Source organism: Armigeres subalbatus, chromosome 2, assembly GCF_024139115.2.
Source record: "Armigeres subalbatus isolate Guangzhou_Male chromosome 2, GZ_Asu_2, whole genome shotgun sequence".
In the NCBI taxonomy this organism is placed as follows: Eukaryota; Metazoa; Arthropoda; class Insecta; order Diptera; family Culicidae; genus Armigeres; species Armigeres subalbatus.
This window is the reverse complement of record NC_085140.1, coordinates 95,165,352-95,190,263: the sequence shown is the minus strand read 5'-3', so window position 1 is coordinate 95,190,263 and position 24,912 is coordinate 95,165,352. Positions and strand designations below refer to the sequence as shown.

General features: G+C 38.8%; 1 protein-coding gene across 4 annotated transcripts; it reads left to right on the top strand.

Annotated features, from left to right (window-relative positions):
- The first annotated feature begins 722 nt into the window (after positions 1-722).
- On the top strand, positions 723-23,981 carry LOC134210097 (transmembrane protein 135-like). 4 transcript variants are annotated; one of them, XM_062686116.1, is made up of 7 exons: positions 723-874; positions 1,895-2,003; positions 21,730-21,889; positions 21,947-22,750; positions 22,952-23,092; positions 23,152-23,318; positions 23,386-23,981. In XM_062686116.1, the coding sequence occupies exons 3-7, from the start codon at positions 21,743-21,745 to the stop codon at positions 23,498-23,500; spliced, it is 1,374 nt and encodes a 457-aa protein (XP_062542100.1). In that variant the 5' UTR covers positions 723-874; positions 1,895-2,003; positions 21,730-21,742; the 3' UTR covers positions 23,501-23,981. The 4 variants fall into 4 exon arrangements, with proteins under 4 accessions (XP_062542100.1, XP_062542099.1, XP_062542098.1 ...); XM_062686115.1 differs by having other exon boundaries at positions 1,759-2,003; XM_062686114.1 differs by lacking the exon at positions 723-874 and having other exon boundaries at positions 1,272-2,003.
- Positions 23,982-24,912: the final 931 nt, after the last annotated feature.

The following is a 24,912-nucleotide window of genomic DNA, read 5'->3' as shown; positions in this document are numbered from 1 at the left end:
ACCCCTCGTGTTGCATAATTTTTATGTTTATGCTCTCACGCTCTTTCACGCACACAGCTAGCCCAAAATGTCAAAACATTATTGGCAGATAAAAGTGAGGTTAAAAACGAAGGATCATCATTCGATAAGTTGATGATTGACACGTTCTATGCACTGTTTATTGTGCTTAAAATGGAAGAAAATGTTTGATAATGAAAACCCTGCTTTGATTCATACAATTGAAATGATATGAGAGCGTAAATTTTGATTCCAGTTTTGAAATTTTTCGAAACCTAACCTCACTTTTAATTGCCAATAATTTTGTTGTTGCTGATGGTGGGGCTTGTTTTCGATTCAGTCCATTGGCGCTTTGATGTTGCATGAAGAAGAATAAGCAGAAAGATGATAATCGGAAAAATCTCCACGGGAAACCATACGAAGAAGTTTTTAAAACTCTTCTCAAAAATTCTAAAAGCAATTTAATTAAAAACGGTAAGCAGTACGGGGTTGGACTTTTCTTATACTGTGTTTTGAGTGTAATATTAGAAAATAAAAATTCGAATAGAAATACTGTGTTTATTATACAGTAGAAGAAAAGTCCAACCCCGTACTGCTTATCGTTTTTAATTAAATTGCTTCTAGAATTTTTGAGAAGAGTTTTGAAAACTTCGTCGTATGGTTTCCCGTGGAGATTTTTTCGATTATCATCTTTCTGCTTCTTCTTTTTCATGCAACATCAAAGCGCCAATTCAGTCACAAGAAAATTTCCCAGTGCTCGCATCGCCATCAGGAAGCAAGAGTCTTCGTAGTAATTTACGTAAATATTAATTCGCGATTTGCGGTCACATACAAAGTAGAAATTGGTAGCGCGTGTGTGTTTACCTCCGGGTGTTTGGTATATTTTTTTCTACTGCTTAGTGCTACACATTTGATAATTCTCGGGTACTTTTTCAAAACGACGTATGTCGCAAATTGTAAACAAACCCGTTTTCAACAGCATATGGCATCAAATTCATCTAAAAATGTGTATATCTTCAAAGCTACATGAAAATGTGTTTTTAAAAATGTAAATCAATATTTTGCAAAACGGTGTAACATCATTTTTGAAAATATTGCACATACACCGCTTAGCAGAAAATGTACTTTAAAAAGTATTTTCGAACAACTAAATAGTTTAAAACGTGCATCTGCTTGTACTTTTTTATCACTGATTTCAAAATTAAGCATGTTAGCTTAAATATTCTGATTTTCGTTAAGAAAAACATTTTACGTTGTTTTTCTGCAGCAAATGTTGTTACGTCGTGTTGTAAGTGTTGCAATTTTTTGTCGCATGTGCGTGAAACGTTTCAACTTGACGCAACATTTCGACGTATCAACAATGCAGCGTACGGAGCAGCGTAACATTTCGACGAAAGTAGCATGACCTCGGTCATACTGACGTATCAAAACGACGTATGTGATTTATCTGCTGCAGAACGTTGTAACATATATTTTTATCAAAATAACTGAAATGTTCACACGCAGTGCAGATTTCAAGGTCAGTGACGATGAACCTTGTCATAATGTATCGTTGAGGTGTATTCAATTGCAATAAAAATGATTAGTTTCTAAATAGGAATAAAAATGAAATCTGAAAACTTTCAAGCTCATTTTCTCAGCTTAATCAAAATGTTACATACGCCGATTTGAAAAAGTTCCCGAGAATTAGTGCGGTGTCTCAATCGTGAAAACAGTTGAAGCAAAAGAATCTGGGAATCGTATGTTGATTGTTATTCGTAGATAAAGGAATAATAACGTATGCACAGATAGAGAATGGCCTGATTTGGGACCGCCCTACATATTCCCAAGCACTTGTGTAGAGTCAGTCGAGAAAATCAACCAAAACATCAACACCGGAGTAATCGATTTCTTCCAGTCGAAGTTGTAGCAGTTCTGCGGCAGGCTATAGTTGATATCGAGCAGCTTACGAGTGGTCAACATAAGTATTTTGCACGTAATAATTTGCAATCGTATCGTACGATCACGTAAGTACCTATACTAATTCTATACTAATGAATATTCAAGCAAAACAAAAACAGGCGTATTTAGACTTCTTATTAAGTATGTGTCTTCCAGGTTGGTTTGAAACATTTGAAACAGTTAAAGCAAATATTTACGGTTTTCACAAACAAACTGTGTGCAAATATTTCCGTTTTGTTTTAAATACCTACATTGATTATTTTGAAAAAAAAAGCTTTGGTCCGTCTTGCACAACTATGTAGAGTGAATTGCATAAACATATGAAGCACCAGCCAGCGCTCCACAAGTGATGCGATGAATAATTAACCAACTCTTTTGGATTTGGGTTCGGTTTATTGTGCGTTGGTAATGACACTAATTTTGTGTCTGGAATAGAATTGCCAGTTATTTTGGGTGGAAATGAGTGAAGTTTGTTCATAATGTTGATATTTCAGTTACTTTCTTGGGTCTAATTGAGGAAGATACCTGCAGTGTATTATAATTCACAGTAGTCAGAATAAAACTGTTTCAACGCATCTGGCATTCCTGTTGCACTGCGATTTGTACCTCAACGAGAATTACAACTCATGCATACTACATAAATAATATGAGCTACGCACGAGAGCAAATCAATTGTCAGGTAAATGATTAAAGTTGTATTACGTCTAGCCTTGGAGTATTTGATTGCGCGGAGAAATAAATGACGATGCAGGTTTAACTATAATAAAGCGACCCTCATGGACTGGGATCCGTTAATACCAATTCGAAAATAAATACCGATGCTGATAAGCGGTGCTGAACTCCCTTTCGTAATCGCAGAGGAATAATGTGCTCTTATCATTATCGTGTGACGATAATAAATCAAACATCGTATCGGTGGTGTGTTAAGTCAGCTGCCTCAGTTAGAATGAGTTTGTTTGCTGTTAGTTATCGACAGCTTTCTATAACGCATGGTAATAATTAGTACCGAGCGTTGGTGGAATGGATTGCAGCCGCGCTGCTTCGAGTGTAGATTATTCAATAGACTGATATTTTTATCAGTCGTTTGCACATAACAAAACAAACAAACTCATTTGGTGGCATAGAAGGTGTGTGGATGTGACGCATGAAAACTGTTCGATTGTGATTTAAATCAGGAGATTTGCTGAGGGTAAAGTGCATTTTTTATGATGATTATCTAACAGTGCTTGCGTGTTTCAAACAAAAATAAGCAACAAGCAAATACAAGTGGCATCGTCGTTTCAATTGAAGATTGCTTTCAGAAGTAATCGTTAGAATGTATCACTCATTCGTGTTCTCGTTTTCGTTCGAACAAACTGTTTTGAATGTTTGTTGTATTCCTGTTTTCGTTTAAATGCGTATTTTAGTATCTCTTCAATTCGTTACTCCGACCTTGTGAATTGATATGTTTTAACATGGCCAAGTCGGCATTCCTGGTGGAGTCACTTTAAGGCTGAAAGTTTTAGCATTGCTTATCTCATGTTTCATTAGGAGAGACCGGGCCGAAAGGGGCAGTTTGGCTGACTGGCTTTGTGAAAAGGCTTTTGGGCGCAGTGGCCGACATCTATTGTGATATTGGTGTGGTGTTACACCTCTTATGTATCGACGTAATTTCAAGTATTTTGGTGTTATTATTTGCACAATGGCACCTTTTTCGCATTTTCAGCGCTAGTTAATAAATTTATGTAATTGTAAAGTAGTATTTGTAATACGAATCAAGTTACACCCGATTTCTAAAAAGAAAATGATACGCTGGAAAGGGTAGCCAAACCCCTACAAAATGCTATAACCGTTTTCAGGGTAATCTTTGTTTTGTGTTTCGTGATTGTTCTCGAAAACATCCATTGGGATTGGTTGGATGAATTTTGTGTGGGCTAGTCGGCCGCGGTTGGCCGATTTTTGCTACTAAAATAGTTTTACAAAGGAGAATACCGTGGAGATTCCATATTCCGCCATATTCTGCATGATTTTTTATGCTCCGTTCTGATATCTCTTAAGAAACACATTTATTGCTATTTTGAGTGAACGTCTCATGTACAATTTGCGCCATAGTGGTTTTACGTCCATACCGAGTGTTAACCCTTTACGTATCGCAATGACATGTTTTTGGCAATGAACAGAGACGTCAGCTGATCCGGTCCTGTCAACAGCATCGAATTCAGCGACACACCATAGGCTTTTGCTGCCGCGTCCCAAACAATGCGCACCTTCCCCGGCTTGTTGAGATTGAAAACAGGGAAAATCGGGAGATACCAAACTCGTTGCCGTGTTTCTATCAACTCTTCCTCCGTTAGCTTCCGTACGTATCCTTTCTCGAGATAATCATGAATTTTTGTTCGAAGCACTGTTGCTAACTCAGGATCTTTTCTCAATCGGGACTCCAAGCATCGCATTCGTTGTAAAGCCATTGGTTTGCTATTCGGAAGGTGGAAATCGTCATACTTCCAGAGCAAATTGGAAACGTAATGCCCGTTTTCATCTTGCTTGACGGTCTTGAGGATATCTACAGCACGCTGATCCATGATTGAAGCAAAATTGTGTTTGGGTTTAGAGATTCCTAAACTTTCCATGGAAAAATAGTCGCTTACCGCAGTCTGCAATACTGCATCATTCGTCACGCCACAAGAACACTTTTGAGGGCTATGATAACCGACAAAATCGGTGACTTGTTCTACACCACCGTGGATGATCCAGCCCAATCGTGTTTTCGTAGCTATTGGTTGACCCCAGATTCCTTCTTTTCCTTTCAATGGTAGTGTTAAGTTGGCGTTATCGATCCCAATTAAAATGCGGGGTTGAGCATCGTGATAGGATTCAACCGGAATACCTCGCAGATGATGATATTGATCGGATAGTTCATTTCCGATAACGGATTGGCGAAACAGGTTGAGATTGGATACTGTATGTACCTCCTGGAGACGATATCTCTTGCAATTCTCGCTTAACTTTTCAAAAGGACCTAAGTAACATTTTTTTCATGAATTAATTTGAATACTGCAATCAATAGATTTCATGTTGTTCTGTTGATTGCGCTATTCAAATTAATTCATGAAAAAAATGTTACTTAGGTCCTTTTGAAAAGTTAAGCGAGAATTATTTGTTGTGCCCGAAATATCAACGCTCAACCGACGTGAATCATTCTCTGAACGACTCTGACTACTTGTCCACCGAAGGCATAGAGGTTCCGGTATGGGGCTGTCCACAAACCACGTAGACTGAAATTTCACCTTTTCAACCCCCTTCCTCCCCCCTAGTAGACTTTCGTAGACTTTTCCGAAACCCCTCCCCCACCCCCTTGATATCTACGTAGACTTTTCCAAATTTTACAAAATATCATATGTGATTGGACAATCAAAATCAAATTTAATTTTCTGTCCTCAGCTCCTCCAAACCAAATCTCCAAGTCAATTAATTAAATTTCTGTTGAATTTGTTTCCTCCTATAAGTGTGCACCACCGCTGTCGACACTTTTGCATCGGCGCGCCACTGCTTAAAATCTGTTACGCATCACGCCAGTTTAAATTTGTAGAAAACCGAACAATTTTCATAATTTCCCTAAAAATTTAGAATTATTGCCCGAGGTAAATTTAAGTTTAACCCTTGTGTGGCCGGTTGGGTACCCGGGTACCTTTTTGCCTTTCTCGTACAACTAAGTTGTACCGAAAGGCTATCATTTCACTCCAAATTCGAACTTTTGATAGAAATCCCGGAGACCCATAGTGTTATATACCATTCGACTCAGCTCGATGAGCTGAACAAATGTCTGTCTGTCCGTGTGTGCGTGTGTGTGTGTATGTGTGTGCGTGTGTGTGCACAAAATGCCATAAAAAACATTAGCCAAATTTTCACATGGAAACTCTTAACCGATTCTCTTGCAACAAGTTGCATCCGACAGAGACTAAAACGCTGTTGATCACTATTGAATTTCATAATAATTGAAAATTGCAAAAAATAGATAATATTAAAATAGTGATGAGACATAGTCACATAGAACAATAATGTGTTATGAAAAATGCCTTGCATCTATGAATATTTCTCCCATTAAGAGTTTCATCGTACTATAAAGATGCTCGTGTTGTACGCATTTAGGCGTAGGTATGCTCTTCGTTCAGTTTCATAGTACTATGAAGTTGTCCGAAAGTCAAAATTCGAACATAGGAAATTCGATAAACTTTTGGCAGCGCCATCTGTCGTCTACTAGTGTAAATTTTCTATCATAACATTAGACGGTGTAACTGTTTTGCCTTTCTTGTACATCATCGAGGTGTAAGCGTAAAGGCTACATTTATTACCTTTTTGCGCGAGAAAGGCGCCATCACCGCTAGGTGGATTAATCTGGGTTTGGAATTCAATTCGCGATATCTAAATGAATTGTCATAGTAGGAGGTTGAAACTCTGTCATATCCACAATAATGACGGCCAAAATCGATTGTACGGGTTAACTGAAATTTTTATTAAGGAGGGGTTGAGGGAGGGGTTCCGACATTTTTTTTACCCTTTAAATGGCCGGCAGGGTACCCGGGTACCCACGAAACTAAAATGCTTATATCTAGAGTGCTTTGAGAATAGGTCGTATGTGCAAAAGAGAGCCTCTCTTCGGTTACATTCTCTTTCGATTATTACAAAGCTATACACAAATTTATGTTGGATTTTTTGGCAGATATCTAAAGACAATAACTTTGTCTAGCGTGCTAAAGTGAAAATGTAGCAGAAAATGCTAAACTTGCCGAACTATTAGCGAAAGAGAGCGTGAACAAAGAGAATCTCTCTTTTGCACATACGACCTATTCTCAAAGCAATCTAGATATATTTGGCAATTTTTAACCGTTTTCAACCGTTGCTTGACCAAAAACATTGCTCATTGGATCCCCAACAAAATGGATGTTAAAATTCTTGAAACTTCTACAGCAGACTTTTGTTTATTATCTTGGTTCCAACAGATGTGCGAAAATTTGAGTGGCCATTTCGGAACAGATTCCCAGTGGGGCCAAGAATGGTCATAAACATTTTTCAATGGAACCTCAACAATATGGGCATCAAACTTCTTGAAATTGCCTCAGCAGTTTGTTTCTGATTGTTTTAGAGCCACCAGACGTGCTGCTTTTATAGTTTCCATTCCAGGACAGGTTCCCCGTAGGGTCTTAAGTGGCCATAAATACTTGTCAATATAAATAAATATAATTAAAAAAAATGCTGCCGTTTTTTGTAATCCGTGTGTTGAGAGCAAAATCATTGCAAGGACCACCCTTTGACACCAGAAGGCAACTAAGTGGACCACCGAAAGCTCCAAAACATCCGGAGAAGTTGCTGATTCTGAAAGTTTATCCTAGAAAGCTTTTTAGAATTTTAGTGTTATAGCAATGAGTGAGCAAAATCAATACAAGGACTACTCATTCATCCCGGATGGCCACTAAGTGGTTTTTATAAAGTGCTGGAACATCAGGAGAAATGACCAGGTGTAGAAGATTATACAGTCGACTCTCCACATCTCGATGTTCTATATCTCGATATCTCTCCTCATGTTGATGGTTTTCTCGGTCCCTTCAATCTACATACATTTGGGCATTCTACATCTCGATAACCTCCCTAGCTCGATATCTCTCTATCTCGATGCGTTCTGGTCATATTTTGTTCAGGATTTTCTTTCCCTATGTCGATATATTCGTATTTCAAGGCTACTAGACCATTTTTGGACAATAACAAACGCATGAACAACAATCGATGACATTTGTTTTGTTGTCGTTTTTCATAGCAACGAGCTTTTTTCAATCTAGTACCTATTTCAATTTTCCTCCCATTCTTCGATCTCTCCTTATCTCGATGGTCCCTCCAATATCGAGATGTGGAGAGGCGACTGTATTTTGAAGTAGCGATTTTTTTTATAAATCTATTGTTGGCGATATGCCAATTCTGGAAATCCGTCTTAGAAACCATTACTTGTTGTAGCATTGTGAGAGTAAAATCATCGCATAAACAACGAATTGACCACCATTGGTCATCTGGCACTGAAGGTCCAGAACACCCATAGTAAAGACAAATTCTTGAAAATTGTCCTAGAATACAGTTGTTTATTATACATGTGAGAGCAAAATTCCGCTAAATGGTCCTCCGGGAACTCCGGAACATTCTGAGAGAAGGGCCAATTTTTGAATTCATCCTCGTAAACCGTATTGTTTCAAAAAACGATTTATGCATCAGAATGAGACCAATACCAATACCAGAACCGAACGTTGACCCCGGGAGGTCACTAAGTGATGCTCCAGAAGCTCCGGAATAGCCGAAAAGGTAATCAATTTTGGAAGCTTCGGAACTTTCGAAGATGTGCCAATTTTTAAGTCGTCCTAGAAAGTTGTGAGTTTTTAGAAATCGCTTGTTGAGAAATGTGAGAGCATAATTGATGCAATCTAAACGGATAGCCACAATACATCCAATAATTCTGCGACTTTCAATAAATCGTTCGTTCACTTCAAGTGATGGAATAAAATGGGAAGTACGAAATCGTCTTATGACAAGTGAAGACACTCCACTAGAAGCTCTAAACAACATTTGACTGACGTATTGTAGAGCTCCACAATTGTCAATCTTGGGTGATGTTCCTCCAGTTTTCATAAACGTTTAGGGTTCCCAGGTCCGATTCCACCGCGTGCAGCAGCTAGCGTGTTCGTGGCCTTCAGCGAAGTCACTGGCCTCTATCCGGATCTCTGGTGAATATTGTTTGTGCTATTCTTTCTTCCGACATTCGCACTAAATGACCGGCCTACTGGAGTTTGCCGTATTTTTACGATTCACAATATTTTCTTCTTGATACAGCTCGTGATTCATGCGTCTGCGCTGCGTTGTAAATTTCCAGAGATTTAAGCATTTTATTTTCGTGGGTACCCGGGTACCCTGCCGGCCTGTTAAGGGTGTTTTTTTTTTGCCGGCCACACAACGGTTAAATGGACATTCCGAAATATTTCCCGTTGAATTTAGGAATGGTTTCCTACGTTCTTGCAGATTTGGAGCAATTTCCTGAGGGTTTTTTATCCTATAGACATTTCAAAGACTTTTCCGAATAATTTGTGGTGGAAATTATAGAGAATTTTCAGTTGAAATTTTAATGAATTTCTCGTAAAAATTTCAAATAATTTTTCATAAAAATTACAAAGGCTCTCTTACAAAAACTGCAAATATTTTTTGTGGAAACTCAAAGAGTTTTTGGTGGGATATTCAAAACATTTCTCGTGGAAATTTTCAACAGTTTTTTTAGAAATTCCTAAGATTTTCCATCGATTATTCCAATGAATTCGCATTAGTACTCCCGAAGAAATTGCCGTAAAATATACGAAGAATTTCCCATGGACATTTCGAAGAATTTTGCTTATATATCCAAAAAACAAATTCTCGCGAAAATTCTGAAGAATTTCCGAAATTAAGAAAAAATTCCCGGGGACTTCCCAGAAAATCTCCATTTGAGGGTTTCTTGTGGAAATTTCGCGGAACTCTTCGTTGAAGTGTGACAATTTCCAAAGAAGTTCCCGACGAAAATAAAACAAATCTAGTAGAATCTGTAATAAAATCCAAATGGAAATTTTGAAGGTTTTTATAGAATACTTCGGAGAATTTTCCTGCTCGACACAGAAGAATTTCCTGGAAATATCCATATAGTTTTAAGTCGTAGTTCAGACTATTATTTAAGTGAAATGCAGATTATTTCGATAAAATCTAGCAAAAAAATCAAACAAGTGAACTTTACACATAGCTTCTGTATAAATTGTTTTCCAAAAAGAAATAGAAAATAAAAAAATCTACGTAGACTTTTGGCATACCCCCCGTCCCCCTTCGTAGACTATCGTAGTCTTTTTCGAAACCCCTCCCTCCCCCTCAAGAGTCTACGTGGTTTATGGACAGCCCCTATACCTTTTAGCTGTAGCTCTGCTGCAAGTGAAGCATCCATTAACGTATACGAAAATCCGTCATCTAAGAAGGCATACGTTTTCACGGTTTTCCTAGGTCCGTATAGAATAACCGGAACGACACGGAATGGCATTGTGTTCGTGAGCTTTAGATGGGCATTACAGTTACGTTCTGTCTTATTCGGCGCGGCGTTTCGTCGGTTTAGATTCCTGACGTGACATGTCAACTGCCTTAGCGTGATCTCGTTGGTTATTTTATTTTATTTATTTATTTATTTCGTCAACCGACGTAGACTAGTACATATACAATATACATGTTTTTCTTTATTTTCTTAATGCTATAAATACCAGAGGCGTCGCGTGACCAATTCTTCAACCTGTGCACTATTTTAATAATTCGAGAAAAACACATAAAAGGGACCAGAAATGATAAACGAGTCATTTTTCAGCGCGTTTCTCAACATGTTTGCTTATTTTGTTGCATCTAACTGGTTCTTAGCTACTTCTTATTTTCTGAATTAACTCAAACTAAACTAAGCTTAAAAGTGATAGTACGTAAAATTAAAAATTACTGTCATCAGAATCGTTTCCAATGTGGCATATAAGACATATCGGAAATTATTGAGCTGACTTTCAATTCTAATTTGAGTCATTTCGCAAATGAGACGAAGTTTTAAAAAGACAAAAGGAAATTTGAATATATCAATCATGCAAAGTTACTAATAATAAATTAGCATGTAATAGCATGTCATATCAGAAAAATAAAGTCTGTACAATAAAGAGAACAATGAAGTTCATAGCCTTAACTCCTTTCAATTAATAATTATTCTATTTACAATTTATTTCTTTGATCAATAATCTGAACTGGGCAGACTTCGAACAGTTTTCCGCCCATCAGCATGGACAATAGCTCATAAATTTGTTTGGACCATTGAAATTTGACGTCCTCCCTCGCCAACTAAATATATTGGATTTCTCGAAAAAAAACCTTCAGAAATAAATTTCTTTGAAAATGTTGCCCGTTTCATATTTGCTAATTCGGCGACAATATAGATTTTCATCAGAAGATGAAATGTCTGTTTACATTATGTTAATATTGTCGGATATTTAAATGTTGAATATAATAAGCGTATTTGTAAACAGGCTTTATTGCAAGCGCTTATTAGCAGATGCCAATTTCTGTTTAAATTGAGCTAATGTCGCGCTAGTATTATTGGACAGTACATTGTTGCCAGGATTAGTGGATATGTAAACGGGCCATCCCAATCAAATATCAAAAGCGCTTTTGGTTCTCGGCTGAAAGTTCCGTGTTGATACAACATGTGGTGTCGGAGGGTCGGTTCGGTATCGTAAAGAAAAATATAACGCGCCTCCATCGCAGCATTTGGTTTCCTCACATCACATGCCGCCTATAAAAAAATCATTCATATTTTCCGTTTATGTATCTTATAGTCAAATTTGCATGAAACATCTATCAAATGCACATAATTTAAATATATGTTTGGATTAGAAAGACTAGAAATCTATCGAAAGTTTAAGTGTTGGGGATAAAATTGCCACATGTGCAGTGCACAGGTTGCACATGCGGACGCGACGCCTCTGATAAATACGATCTTATAGAGTATAAAAATAAAAATAGTTTGGTTAAGTAGTGTTTAATTTTGCTATTTAATGTAAATTTAGATGCGTAGGTTTCGAATTGTGACAAATTATTGTGGAGCAGGATGTGGTGTTTCAATTGACATCCATTCTTCCCACAAACTTGTTGAGATCTACACGACGTTTTATGTTTCCTGAGGCACTTTCTACATAATTCAAATTCCTTAACCACCGCCCAACGTGAGTTGTAACTAAGTTCTGCAAACCATGTACACTTCTCTACACTTGGGCAACTACCTTTGCACACTACGCAGGACTTGAATGGTAGATTTAATGATGCACGTTTGATTTCTTGATTTGGCTTGTATCGCTGGATATTCTCTGTTTCTTCTGCGTGTGCGTTCAGGAAAGCTGAATCCTTTTTCCTCCGAGCCGCTGTTGATTCTATATTCGCTAACGTAACTATTGGGCAAACTGTCTCCGAAAGCTCGTCGACCTTGATCGACGAAGGAAGCTTGGAGACTAACTCTTGTAGAAGCGCGACATTGTATGCGTATTCATCCAGCTGGCATGCTTCAATTGTGGCAAATAAATTCTGGATGGCCAAGGAGAATTCGACTAGTGTGTCTAATCGATCCGCTTTTGGTGGTGGTGTGGATCTGATCTTAGCTATTAAGTTTTGCACAATTACATCAGGATTTCCATACAGAATTTTCAAGGTAGAGATGATTCCCGGACTTATGCATCTGGCACTTTACTGCTTCAAAGGCCTTCCCCTTGAGGCACTTTCGCAGATGAACCAAATTTTCTTCCGAAGTATAACCGCACATGCTGGTCGTAGTGATGAACGTCGAATAGAATAATGGCCACTCCTCGGGTATACCACTGAAGTATGGTAGCTCTCGTGATACTGCTTGGCGAGCGGCGGCTTGGCTACGCGATAGGTTGTTACCTTCCTCATCTACGAAGGCAGAATGCTGGCTATTCCGAAGCGATGACTGGCAACTTCTTCCTGATCTTGCTTCTTGGTTTCAGGTTGCATGTTTCCTGTCAAGGTGGATACAGCGTTTTTGATTGTCTCACAGGATAGGCTGACGATTGGGGCATTTCGTGACGACAACGGCTGTATTGCAGGGATGGAATCACTTGATTTCTACACGAAGGAACTGTGAAACACTGAGCTTGCGTAACCACTTGAGGGAAGTAACTCGGCACTCGCTTATTTGATGGTAGAATCGTAGGGGGGGGGCGGTCATTGACAGACCGGGTGGTGGTATTTCGAACGGCTTTGACAGACTGGGTCTTGAGATCTGATGGGATTGTTCAGACATACTAGGTGGCACCGTCGTAGTGGGTAGAATGGCAGTAGTGCTCGTTACGAAAGGAGGACGAGTGGAGTTGCACCGAGCTTGTTGGGACTAATTATGCACACGGAAGCATTTAGCGATGCAATATCGAGAACTGCGGCTGACTGAGTCGGGTTGATAACCTAGTTTACTTGGGTAATTACTGACGGCGCTTTTGAGGAGGCTTTGGCTGACGGCTTACGCTTCTTCTTCCTACCTGCCTTAGGAGCTTCGCATGAAAAGCAGAGAAAGCCCTGTTGATCAGTGTTCGCGGTAACACCCACGCACACGAAGTGATACCAGTTACCACACTTGTCACATTGGATCATGTGACTGTATTCCGGGTTAGTGCATATCTGGTAGCGACGTTATCTACTTCCAATTGATACTCGTTCCTTCGCGACATAGCGGGTTATCCTTCGGATGGGGATAAACGGAATAATTAATCTGCAGATAAAAATTTCCTAAAATTAGAGTAGAAATTATAATGTTTATCTACGTTACTTTTCCTTTTATCTCACGTTTAGTTCTTTCTCTCGTCATTTCACTTAACTGCGACTTCTATTAGTCTTCTTCTATATCGTGATTCTTTCCCTGGTGGTTCAATCTGTGACTACGTATTAATTATTCAATAAACAAGCCTGTAGCACACTTATCCCGACATAAAAGGATAAATCTAAGAGATAGTTTTAACTATACGTTCTTGAGCTCGCAATGTGAATCCTATAATAATGCGATTTCATTAATGTGAAACGTTAGGATAATAATAATCATTTTCCATACTTTAGTTCCCTCGAGTTCAATTAATTTGACAATATAATCGCTTAGCATCTAATTTGTAATTTATAGGAAATATATGGTTTTTAGAGCGTAATAATTATTGCGGTTTGCCTTCCACTATTGTTTCGCCTGTCGTACGTCAGAGCTCTGACACCTGTCCTTGTAAACGGGTTGCTAAAAACATCGTATTAGACGATCCCCACCAGTGCGTAAATAAAGCCAAAATAGCAACCTCTATCATGACGCGAACTCGCACCGGACGTCGGTAAACGGGTTTGGGAAATGCAAACGCAACCCTCGGTGAATAGAGAGTTGGCAAATTTGGCGACCCGCTCCAACCGTTGCCAAATCATTACACGGAAATATAGAGTAACGCATAAATAAAAAATGTGCCGTCTTCTGATAAATTGTTCGGCTATTTATCATCAAAACCATTGTGATGGAGTTCAGTTTAGTTTGGATTTCAACTGATTGGCGGCGCTAGTGCATATGAAATAACCTGATAGGTTAGATATCTCGAAATCTGGATTTTTTTGAATATTGGCGTCTTCTACAAAGTTGTTCGGGTAGTCAAAACCATCATGACGAAAACAAATTTAATTTGAAATACAACCGCTAGGCGGCGGTAGTGAATTGGAAATAACCTAAAAGGTTAGATATTTCGAAAACTGATTTTTGCCTTTCTCGTATACTAAGTATACGGTAAAGGCTATATGATCGCTCCAAAAACAAACTTTTTATAGAAGGCCCGGAGACCCATAGTGTTATATACCAATCGACTCAGTTCGACGAATCGAGGTGATGTCTGTGTGTGTGTGTGGGTGTGTGTCTGTGTGTGTGTGTATGTGTGTGCGCAAAACTACTCAACAAAATGTCACTCATTTTTCGGGCACTTATCCTCAACCGATTTGCTCGCAACAAGTTGCATTCGACGCAGAATCCTGTCCCATTGTTTCCTATTTGAAATTGGCCAGATCGGACTATGGGGTCGAAAGTTATGGCCAAAATACAAAACCCTACGAAAAAATCGCGAAAAAATGTCACTCATTTTTCGGGCACTTATCCTCAACCGATTTGCTCGCAACAAGTTGCATTCGACGCAGAATCCTGTCCCATTGTTTCCTATTTGAAATTGGCCAGATCGGACTATGGAATCAAAAGTTATGGCCAAAATACAAAATCATACGAAAAAATCGCGTAAAAAATGTCACTCATTTTTCGGGCACTTATCCTCAACCGATTTGCTCGCAACAAATTGCATTCGACGCAAAATCCTTTCCCATTATTGTATGTGTGTGCGCAAAACTACTCAACAAAATGTCACTCATTTTTCGGGCACTTATCCTCAACCGATTTGCTCGCAACAAGTTGCATTCGACGCAGAATCCTGTCCCATTGTTTCCTATTTGAAATTGGCCAGATCGGACTATGGGGTCGAAAGTTATGGCCAAAATACAAAACCCTACGAAAAATCGCGTAAAAAATGTCACTCATTTTTAGGCACCTATCCTCAACCGATTTGCTCGCAACAAGTTGCATTCGACGCAGAATCCTGTCCCATTGTTTCCTATTTGAAATTGGCCAGATCGGACTATGGAATCAAAAGTTATGGCCAAAATACAAAATCATACGAAAAAATCGCGTAAAAAATGTCACTCATTTTTCGGGCACTTATCCTCAACCGATTTGCTCGCAACAAATTGCATTCGACGCAAAATCCTTTCCCATTATTTCCTATTGAAAATTGGACAGGTCGGACTATGGGATCGGATATTATGACCAAAATACCTTTTTTCATAAAAATCACAAAAAATGTCACCTATTTTTCGGACCCCTAACCTTAATCGATTCACACGCAACAAGTTGCATTCGACGCAGAATCCTGTCCCATTGTTTCCTATTGAAAATTGGCTAGATCTGACTATGGGATCGGAAGTTATGGCCGAAACACCATTTTAGCCTTTTTATACGAAAAGGCTGTATGTTCGCTCCAAAAACCAAACTTTTACAGAAGGCCTGGAGACCCATAGTGTTATATACCAATCGATTCAGCTCGACGAACTCAGATGATGTCTCTGTCTCTCCCACTTCATACGGGAGTTTGGCAGAAAGACGGTCATGAGATTTATATCATAACAAATATTGCCCTCCGCTCGCGTGATGGGAATGACATTTTCGTTTTCTTTTTGTGTAGTCGGAGCTTCAGTTCAACTAACATCCAAAAGTGATATCCTTAAAATATATGACTGGGTGAAATAAAACAGGGTTATGTACGTCAAAAGATTGGAAAAGGAAACAAAAATGTCGAAATTCTTATTAGCATATTGTAGATCAAGCTGAAAACCGAACCGAGGTCCCGCGAAATCGCATTTTCTCGCATTTCCGGATGTTGCAACTGCATCGCGAGTAGTGCGCAACTGTGCCATAGTCGGGCACCACTCGCGATGCAGTTGCGACATCCGGAAATGGGACAAAATATGATTTTCGGTTTTCAACTGGATCTACAATATCTTTGCCATAAATAATCTGATTTTCATAGAACGGACAAAGAAATTTGTCTTTTTTACTCCTAGCCACTAGCTCATCTTTTTTCAAGCACACACATTTTACGAAGGTCGAGAAAGGCACCATCACCGCTAGGTGGATTAATCTGGGTTTTTTAGAATATTGCCGTATTCCACAAAGTTGTTCGGGTGGTCAAAACCGTTATGATGCAATTAAGTTTTGTTTTAAACACAATCGCTTAGTAGCGCTAGTGTATAAGAAATAAACTGATAGGTTAAATATCTCATAATCTGGAATTTTCAGAATATTGCCGTATTCTACAAAGTTACTTGTCGTAAGACGAGTTCGTACAATTCCATTTAATTCCACCACTTGGTTGTACCTTTGACAGATACGTATTTCAGTGTCTCGTACTTGACTCGATTCGACTCAACTCGAGCGCCAACGAGTATTGCGATTTCAAACTAAACTTCCTTCCATCAGAATGGTTTTGACTACCCTTCTAAATCTTACATAATAACTAACCTAACAGATGATTCGGATAACTTTGTAGAAGATGGCAACTTTCTAACTCCAACGGATTTGGAAATATTTAACCTACCAGGTTATTTCTCATACACTAGCGCCGCTATGCGTATGAATTCCAAATCAAACTATTCTCCATCATAAATGTTATGGCTACCCGAACAACTTTGTAGAAGACAAAATCTTTCTAAGTCTTATAGATCTCGAGATATCCACCTCACTAAATTATTGCATAGAGTAGTGTGGCAAGAGTGCGCGTGGGGTAAGAGTACGTTTTCGATTTTTTGAAGTAATAAAAAAAGATAAACTAGCAGCACTGCATCAGTTTGACAGGTATTCTGGCCAACTATTATCATGTGTAATTGTAAACGATTTGAATAAACAACAAGGGAGATATGGAGTTAGATAACTTTTTGGTCATTTTGCTAAAAATAATTGAATTTCCGCAACTAGGGTAAAGGATGTATTTTGGACCATCCTTACGGGAGCTCTTATTTTGGACCACCAAGAGGAATTTGCACTCTGTGGTCCAAAATATGAGCCGTCGAACTGGTGGTCCAAAATACCTCCCTTACCCTAGTATTTCATTACCATATATTCACATTCAATCAGGTGAACATTATACCATTTCGATAACCTATTGTATAGAGTACTTTATGGCACAGAACACCAATCCGGTTGGTTTTCCAAGAAGTCAAAACCATTACTTGAATAATTTTTGGGACTGTGGGGTAAAAGTACGCAGGAACCGGTGGGGCAAGAGTACGCATATGAATCTCCAAGTTATGATGTCAAACTCGTAATCAAAAGAAACATTCAAAAATGGCGCAACGTTTAGCTGGGAGGGGTTGCGAGATGTGTGACGATCCATATAATTTGTAGAGGATTCATACAAATATTGTAAGATGGGGGGGGGGAAGGGGTGATGAAATAGCCAAATTTTACGTTACGTGATTGGTGAACTTTCTTTAAGGAAAATGCCTTTGTATACGACACGCGAAACCTGATATATATTTTTACCTCTGTAGTTTTTTGTATATATAAAAAACAATGGTTTTTCAAATGAAAGTGCACCCCTCCCCCTTTAAGAGTTACGTAATCTTTAAACATTCCCTAATATATGCTCATTAAACATCAATTAAATGTTATAACTCTTATTTGTGATAATATATACTTAAAGCACATGATTGGATAAATGCGTACTCCACCGGTGGGGTAAGAGTGCGTTTTTCACTTGTCTTGCAATAAGGGTTAGCTACTAAAACGAATCTCAATAATTTCAATATTTTTCCCCTGGGTAACATAAAGGAAGAGTATATGAATCATCGACACTGATTTGATAAGCAGAAGCTTACTTCATAAGGGCCAAATGATCGATTGAAAACTAAGTGCGTACTCTTGCCCCACTCTACTCTGTAAGCTAGCGCAACCTAGCAGATGTGTGTCTAGCTAATCTGATAATTACAAAATGTATTACGCACATACATACTTATATTACAAAAGTTGGAGCGCGTTCTGAAAGATTTGAAAATAAATAATATTTTTTTCCTGATTTAATTTATTTCCGTGTTTGTCTCAATAGCAACCGGATTTCACCACCGGTGCGAAACATGATTGCACTTCAACAATCTTGATAGAAACAACCGGTGCGAGAACAAGTGCATAAATGAAATATGAATGCATTTCGTTCCTATCCAGCTTTCCACTTTCACCATAATGGCGGTTGCTATAAATAATTCTGACAGTAACTGCTTCCGACGCCCAACTCATTCCGACGCAGGACCGTATCTCAGCAACCATTTCGGTTTGTTTATTTGCAGGTAGACGAAAAAACTAAATGAGCTGGTGCCCAAAAGGTGAAGATAACTTTTGGACATTTTTGCCTTTCTCGTATACTAAGTATACGGTAAAGGCTATATGATCGCTTCAAAAACAAACTTTTTATAGAAGGCCCGGAGACCCATAGTGTTATATACCGATCGACTCAGCTCGACGAATTGAGGTGATGTCTGTGTGTATGTGTGTGTGTGTGTATGTGTGTGTGTCTGTGCGCACCCCACCCAAAAAAAAATGTCACTCATTTTTCAGGTACTTATCCTTAACCGATTTACTCGCAGCAAGTTGCATTCGACGCAGGATACTCTACCATTGTTTCCTATTGAAAATTGATCAGATCGGACTATGGGCTCGAAAGTTATGGCCAAAATACTACTTTTTTTTATTAAAAAAAATGAGTAAAAAAATGTCACTCATTTTTCAGGCATTTATCCTTAACCGATTTACTCGCAACATGTTGCACTCGACGCAGGATACTCTCCCATTGTTTCCTATTGAAAATTGGTCAGATCGGATTATGGGATCGGAAGTTATAGCTAAAATTCCACTTTTTTATAGAAAAATGAGTAAAAAAATGTCACTCATTTTTCAGGTACTTAACCTTAACCGATTTACTCGCAACAAGTTGCGTTCAACGCAGGATACTCTCCCATTGTTTCCTATTGAAAATTGGCCAGATCGGACTATGGGCTCGGAAGTTATGGCCAAAATACCACTTTTTTTTTTAAGATGAGGACGCAGAATACTCTCCCATTGTTTCCTATTGAAAATTGGCCAGATCGGACTATGGGCTCAAAAGTAATGGCCAAAATACTATTTTAATAATACACGAGAAAGGCACCATCACCGCTAGGTGGATTAATCAGGGTTTTTAATAAAACTTTGTATTTTTAGGTCCTCAAGTTCGAGACATGTTCCATAAGAATTCAAAGTAGACGTATGAATTTTAAGATGGCGTATGTTTCAGCAATGGATGATGCGTGGCCGGCCTTTCTACACAGAGGAGTACCAATACCAAAGCAGAACAGCGCTGTCCCGTTTGAGGTTCCTTTATAAATTCTGATACTACTTAGGTTGAGTATCTTAATCAGTCACTGCGACACGCCATGATAATAAAAGATGGCCGAAACCATTCCATGAAAATTTCAATACCGATATAACATTTCGTAGGGGAACAGACGGCTTTGGCAGGTTTTGTTCTATTATTGGCAGGGGGGTTTTTGTCGAACGAATTTTATGAAATTTGGCCAAAATATTCTTTGCATATCAAAGAATATTGTGGCCAAATTTCATAAAATTCAGTCGACAAAAACCCCCCTGCCAATAATAGAACAAAACCTGCCAAAGCCGTCATTACCCCTATGTGGTTTACATCTTCTTACCTGATTAGTCATATTCTTCATATACGCAAAGCGTTTTTGATGTGCCATTGACCAAGAAGAACCCGCTATGAAATTGGCAAGGGATTATGTTTTGGAGTACCTTGGTTTGCGCACAATTGACTAGGGGATCAAGTTATTAGTAATATTTTTAATATAATAGTTGGGCAAATATGCTTATATCAGTTATATCCTACTATACACACATTTTATTTAAACATTCTGCAATATTCAATGCGCACAACGATGAATTTAGAAGATAAAGATTTTTATTGGTCTCTATTTGAGTGTTTTAAAATTTTAAATATTAAGTTCACACCAAGAATTAAAAAAAAAACGTTGACATCGTCTATGCCCGCTGCCACCACACAGTTGCCATCGTCCAATAGAAGCTTTTAATAAAAATCTATAATTCCCAAAATCATAGTCGTTGCCGCCCGTTAAAAATAATTAAAACCAAAAACGCAAATTGGAACGAAATCCAGTGGAACGGCAAGATTGGACAGAAAATATATGGCTGCAGTGCGTGGGGGGCTTTACATATTTATATATATTTCCTTTTTATTAAAACCAGACCACCTCGGAAATATTCGAATCCCAGTACTGTAACTAATCTAAATCACTGCACTTTGGTGTACCGTTAGAATAGTTTCATTCTAGTTCTCTTTATGTAAATAATAGGACACCATAGTTTGGATTGGAAACTGAACTCGACCATGCTTTAAAAGCAAGTTGTTTTATTCCAGCCAAATTTTGCAAGCCATCTGGAAATCAACGTCAACCTAAAATAAAGAAATGATGAATCATATCTGAAAAAAAAAATTATTTCTAATTCTGAAATGTTTGTTACGAAATTGTTTTTCCAAATTTTTTCGTTTTCTGGCCTTTACGAAAGAATAAAACATAAATAAACAACGTGAAATGGTTGCTAAGCTGCTACAAGCGTCGGAAGCAGGCCAGCGTCGGAGCCGGCCATCAGCGTCGGAAGCAGATACTGTCAGATTTCTTTATGGCAGCCGCCATTATGGCTAGCGTGAAAAGCTGGATACTAGACACTCATTTGGATACACATCAGTGGGGATCGTCTTACTGCAGTAAGTGAGACGCACCGACCGAGGGGTCGCCACAGTAATCGTGGATTTTTTTTTTACTTTGACGTTTTTATTCGAACATCATAAATGTGCGTGTATTCAGTTTACCCGGCCGGGACTAGGGCCGGGATAAACCAGCGCAATGCGAATTGGCAAAAATGCCAACATAAAAACGAAAGCTTCCTGACGCTTGATGACGGCAAACAGATTTTGGCGTACTTCAGAGGGAGATACTGCCAAAATAAATTTGCATGGATGGCATCAGTGGCAGTCCAGTGAAATTTTCTCTAAAGTTTCTGATTTGTTTTTGTTGCTGTTTATGATCGGAAAGACGTATATTGGAAATAAATCAATTCTTTTCAAGAGCAACTTCCTATACAAAAGAAAGCTCATTTTCAAAAGCACAATATATCGCGAAAGCCCATATAGGTGTACCGGATATAACTGTACCGGTTTTGGCCATGTTCCTAATTTTGCCAATTTTGCGAATAACTTCAAATATAAAGCAATTCGCAAGGGTTTTATTAGTTCCAACAATAGATATATCCCTCACGCTTCAACGCTGCTTTCAACTGCTGATCGATTATTTTGGAAAAATATGTATTTTTCAGAGTTGGCCAAATTAGGCACTAAGTTGTCCAAAACCGGTGCACTTCCCCTATGTGACAAATTCCTTCTCATCTTTGATTGGTTTCGCATATTTGTCACAAGCAGAAGACATGACAAATCATCTATCCTTAGCCTTTATTTTCTAAGTTTCCAGTCACGTTATTTATGCAGACTATTTTCTTTCTAGTTCCAGTATCACTATGCAAGTCCTTAGTAAACTCACTTCCGTTCCAATCACCTGCAAAGAATACGTCCATCCATGGACCGACTCATGCACCATTGCTTCGGCAGAGTTCCTGATCGTTGCCGTACAGGACAGTCTCCGAATATACTCCATTGTTTATTTGGTAAGTCTATCTGGCGCTGTGTACTCATTCGCTGGTTAAAGCCCCCCTTCCTTCTAGCTCTCACTAGCCATGCGAGGACGCATTCCCACGTTCGATGAACTAAAACGCACAGTTCGCGGTTTGCTCCAGTCAACTGCCTTCCTGACGATGTCCGCCTTCAGCTATTCGATGTTCCTTTGTGTTCTGCGACGGATCGCCGGATCGTACAACTTCTACACCTCTTCCTACATCCCGGCCTACATTGCAGCGTTCGTGTCCATCCTGGTGGAGCGACCGTCCCGACGAGGACTGCTATGTCTATACGTTTCCAACGTTGCCACCGAAACCGGTTGGAATATCCTGAAGTCGCGAGGCTTGGTGCGATCACTCCCTTACGGAGAAATACTCATCTTCGGATTGTCGACCGCGACGCTGCTGTACTATTACCGTCTGAATCGTCAGAAGGACTACAAGGACTCGATGTTCGACGTATTCCGGTTCGCTCTGGGGGACAGCGAGGTGATGAAACCGATCGAAGCCCAACCGGAAAGCCGGCGGTCCAGAGATACGGCTCGATCGTCGCGGAATGTTTCGTCCTATACTGTGATTCAGGCTGCCGTGAAAGCCTACCTCAATGTGATATCGAAGGTTAAGACTATGGCCAAGCACGAGCTTTGCCAGCATAAGCATAGCTGTGTCTACAATACGCTCTCTGGTGGTGTTCGGATGTTCTCCATCGGGTTGGGCATCCAGGTGATCATGAAAGCTGTATTCCAAGCACGAAGAATCATTCGTAGGCCGGAAATATTTAAGCGAACATTCCTGAGCAAAGAGATTTTAAAGCTAGGGATGTTCTTGGGAGGTTTCACCTCGTTATACAAAGTGAGTATTATGTAGAGATAAGGTCGGAAAGAAAATTGTGAGGATGTAATTAAATTGCCAATGTAGTTATATCTTTTGAAAATTTCTCCCAAAAATAAATTTTTAATTCGTGGTTTGTCATTTATGTTTTACTCTTTGTTATAGTATTGTGCCAATTATAAAAAATACTATTTGTATTCTAATTCAATCTCAATTCCACAGATGTCTTCCTGTTTGCTGAGGCACATTACAAATAACGACCATGCGGCGTATGCCATTCCAAGTGGACTCATTGCCAGTGCTGCCTTCGGTTACTACTCCGATTCCACTATCGCGCTCTACATTATGTGGAAAACTCTTCAGGTTTATCGAGCCGGAATTCATAATCGTAACGGATTTAGATGTCTATGTTTTGCTTCCAGATGACCTACAACTGGGGAATCGAAAAAGGATACGTACCAAAGGTTCCGGGTTTCACCGTACTGTTGTATTGTGCGAGCACGGCCCTACTCTTCCACGCGGCTACGTTGGAACCCATGACTTTGCGTCCGAGCTACTGGAAGTTCCTGTACTCGATATCCGGAGGAAGGTAAGATCCCGTACAATTTCCTAGTAGGTAAATTAATAAATCACCAAATTGTTTTGTTCGATCGCAGAATTTCCGTGATGGATCGCAGTGGATTCGATGTGTACGGTCTGAACACCAGTGGTCAAATTCGAGAGGTATCCAAACTGTGCAATACTCCACGGGAGCTAAAGTTTAGGATTTAATATGGGAAGTGTCTATTTACTTTCTATCGTTCTTCGCCATTAGGGTGCGATTGCCTTCTAGAAAGTATGTAGAGAGTTGCAAGCCAATTTGCCGCTATTGCAAAATAAAATAGGTATTTTTGGGGTCTAAGTACAATAATATGCGATACGATGTTACAATTCACGCAACGTGAAACAAAAATAAAATACAGAGGAGCCAGTAGTTCGTGAAAAGCAGAATGATTCCGTACAGCTGGGTGTAAATACGATTTATGTTCAGCTCCATTCGAATATCCAGAATAACATTTGATATGAGCAGAAAATCGAATATGATTCGTTACATGTTTGCGTTCAGTAAATATAAAAATCGCTCATGTCGAAAAGTTGTCATCTACTTTGGTTTAGAATTCTAAGTGTAAATAAGATCATTTTTGTTCGATATATTGAATGTTATTTTGTTTTTAATAAAATAAATAAAAATGCTAAATTATCAGCATATTAATCCGAGTATGTAATATCACCTTAATTTTTATTAGACAAATAATCATATGATGATAAACCGAGAGATAACACTGGAAAAAAAAGTTTGTATTCGCGATGCTCATGTGTTGCATTTGTAGTTCTCGGCCTCTAAAATCGACTGATTACAGCGTTTGTTGTTTGATTGGGAACATTCCGAGATTATTTGGTCACAAAATAGGAAAGGGATCATCGTTTTACCGACGTTGGAGTCACTTGCATGTCTTCATGATTGCATGTTCAGATAACTTAAAATACTTAGTTATTACGATATCTTAATGTCCCCATGAGTTTTTTTTATTTCTTTATTAAAGTGTTTTTTTAAATAACTACAAAGTTCATCACTGTATATCCCCATGAGTGTTTTTCCAGCAAAATGGGCCTCTTAGGAAAAACGATAGGTACGGATTGTGAAAACTGTTCAGCAGCATATAAGCATGAACGCATATGGAGACGCATGGTACATTTGTGCGATGATTCAGCTTGTGACCAAACTGTTTATGCAAATTTCATCACATCCGTTTAATTAAATAAATGAACAAGTTTGCAAGCATTTGTATGGTACTTGTATTATGGGAAACCTGAACCTATTTGCATGTTGAATAGTACTTTATTAAATCTTTCTTATTTCATTAAATCTTTAGAAGCATGATTTCAAACAGCACGTTCCCGGGCGATTTTCACAATTCTTACACGGTTGCCTTATCCTCACCTATTTTCCTGCAGTTTGCTAGTTTGTTATCATTTGTCATAAGACGAGTTTGTACCATCCCATTCAATTCCACCACTTGATTGTACCTTGACAGATACGTATTTCGACCTTCGATACGTATCTGTCAAGGTACAATCAAGTGGTGGAATTAAATGGGATGGTACAAACTCGTCTTATGACAAGTGAAGACATTCCACTTAAA

Coding starts and splice junctions, on each gene's coding strand:
- LOC134210097 (XM_062686116.1), top strand. CDS start 21,743: ATGCAAGTCCTTAGTAAACTCACTTCCGTTCCAATCACCTGCAAAGAA. Junction 21,890..21,946: donor TATACTCCATTGTTTATTTG/GTAAGTCTATCT, acceptor CCTTCCTTCTAG/CTCTCACTAGCCATGCGAGG. Junction 22,751..22,951: donor GTTTCACCTCGTTATACAAA/GTGAGTATTATG, acceptor TCAATTCCACAG/ATGTCTTCCTGTTTGCTGAG.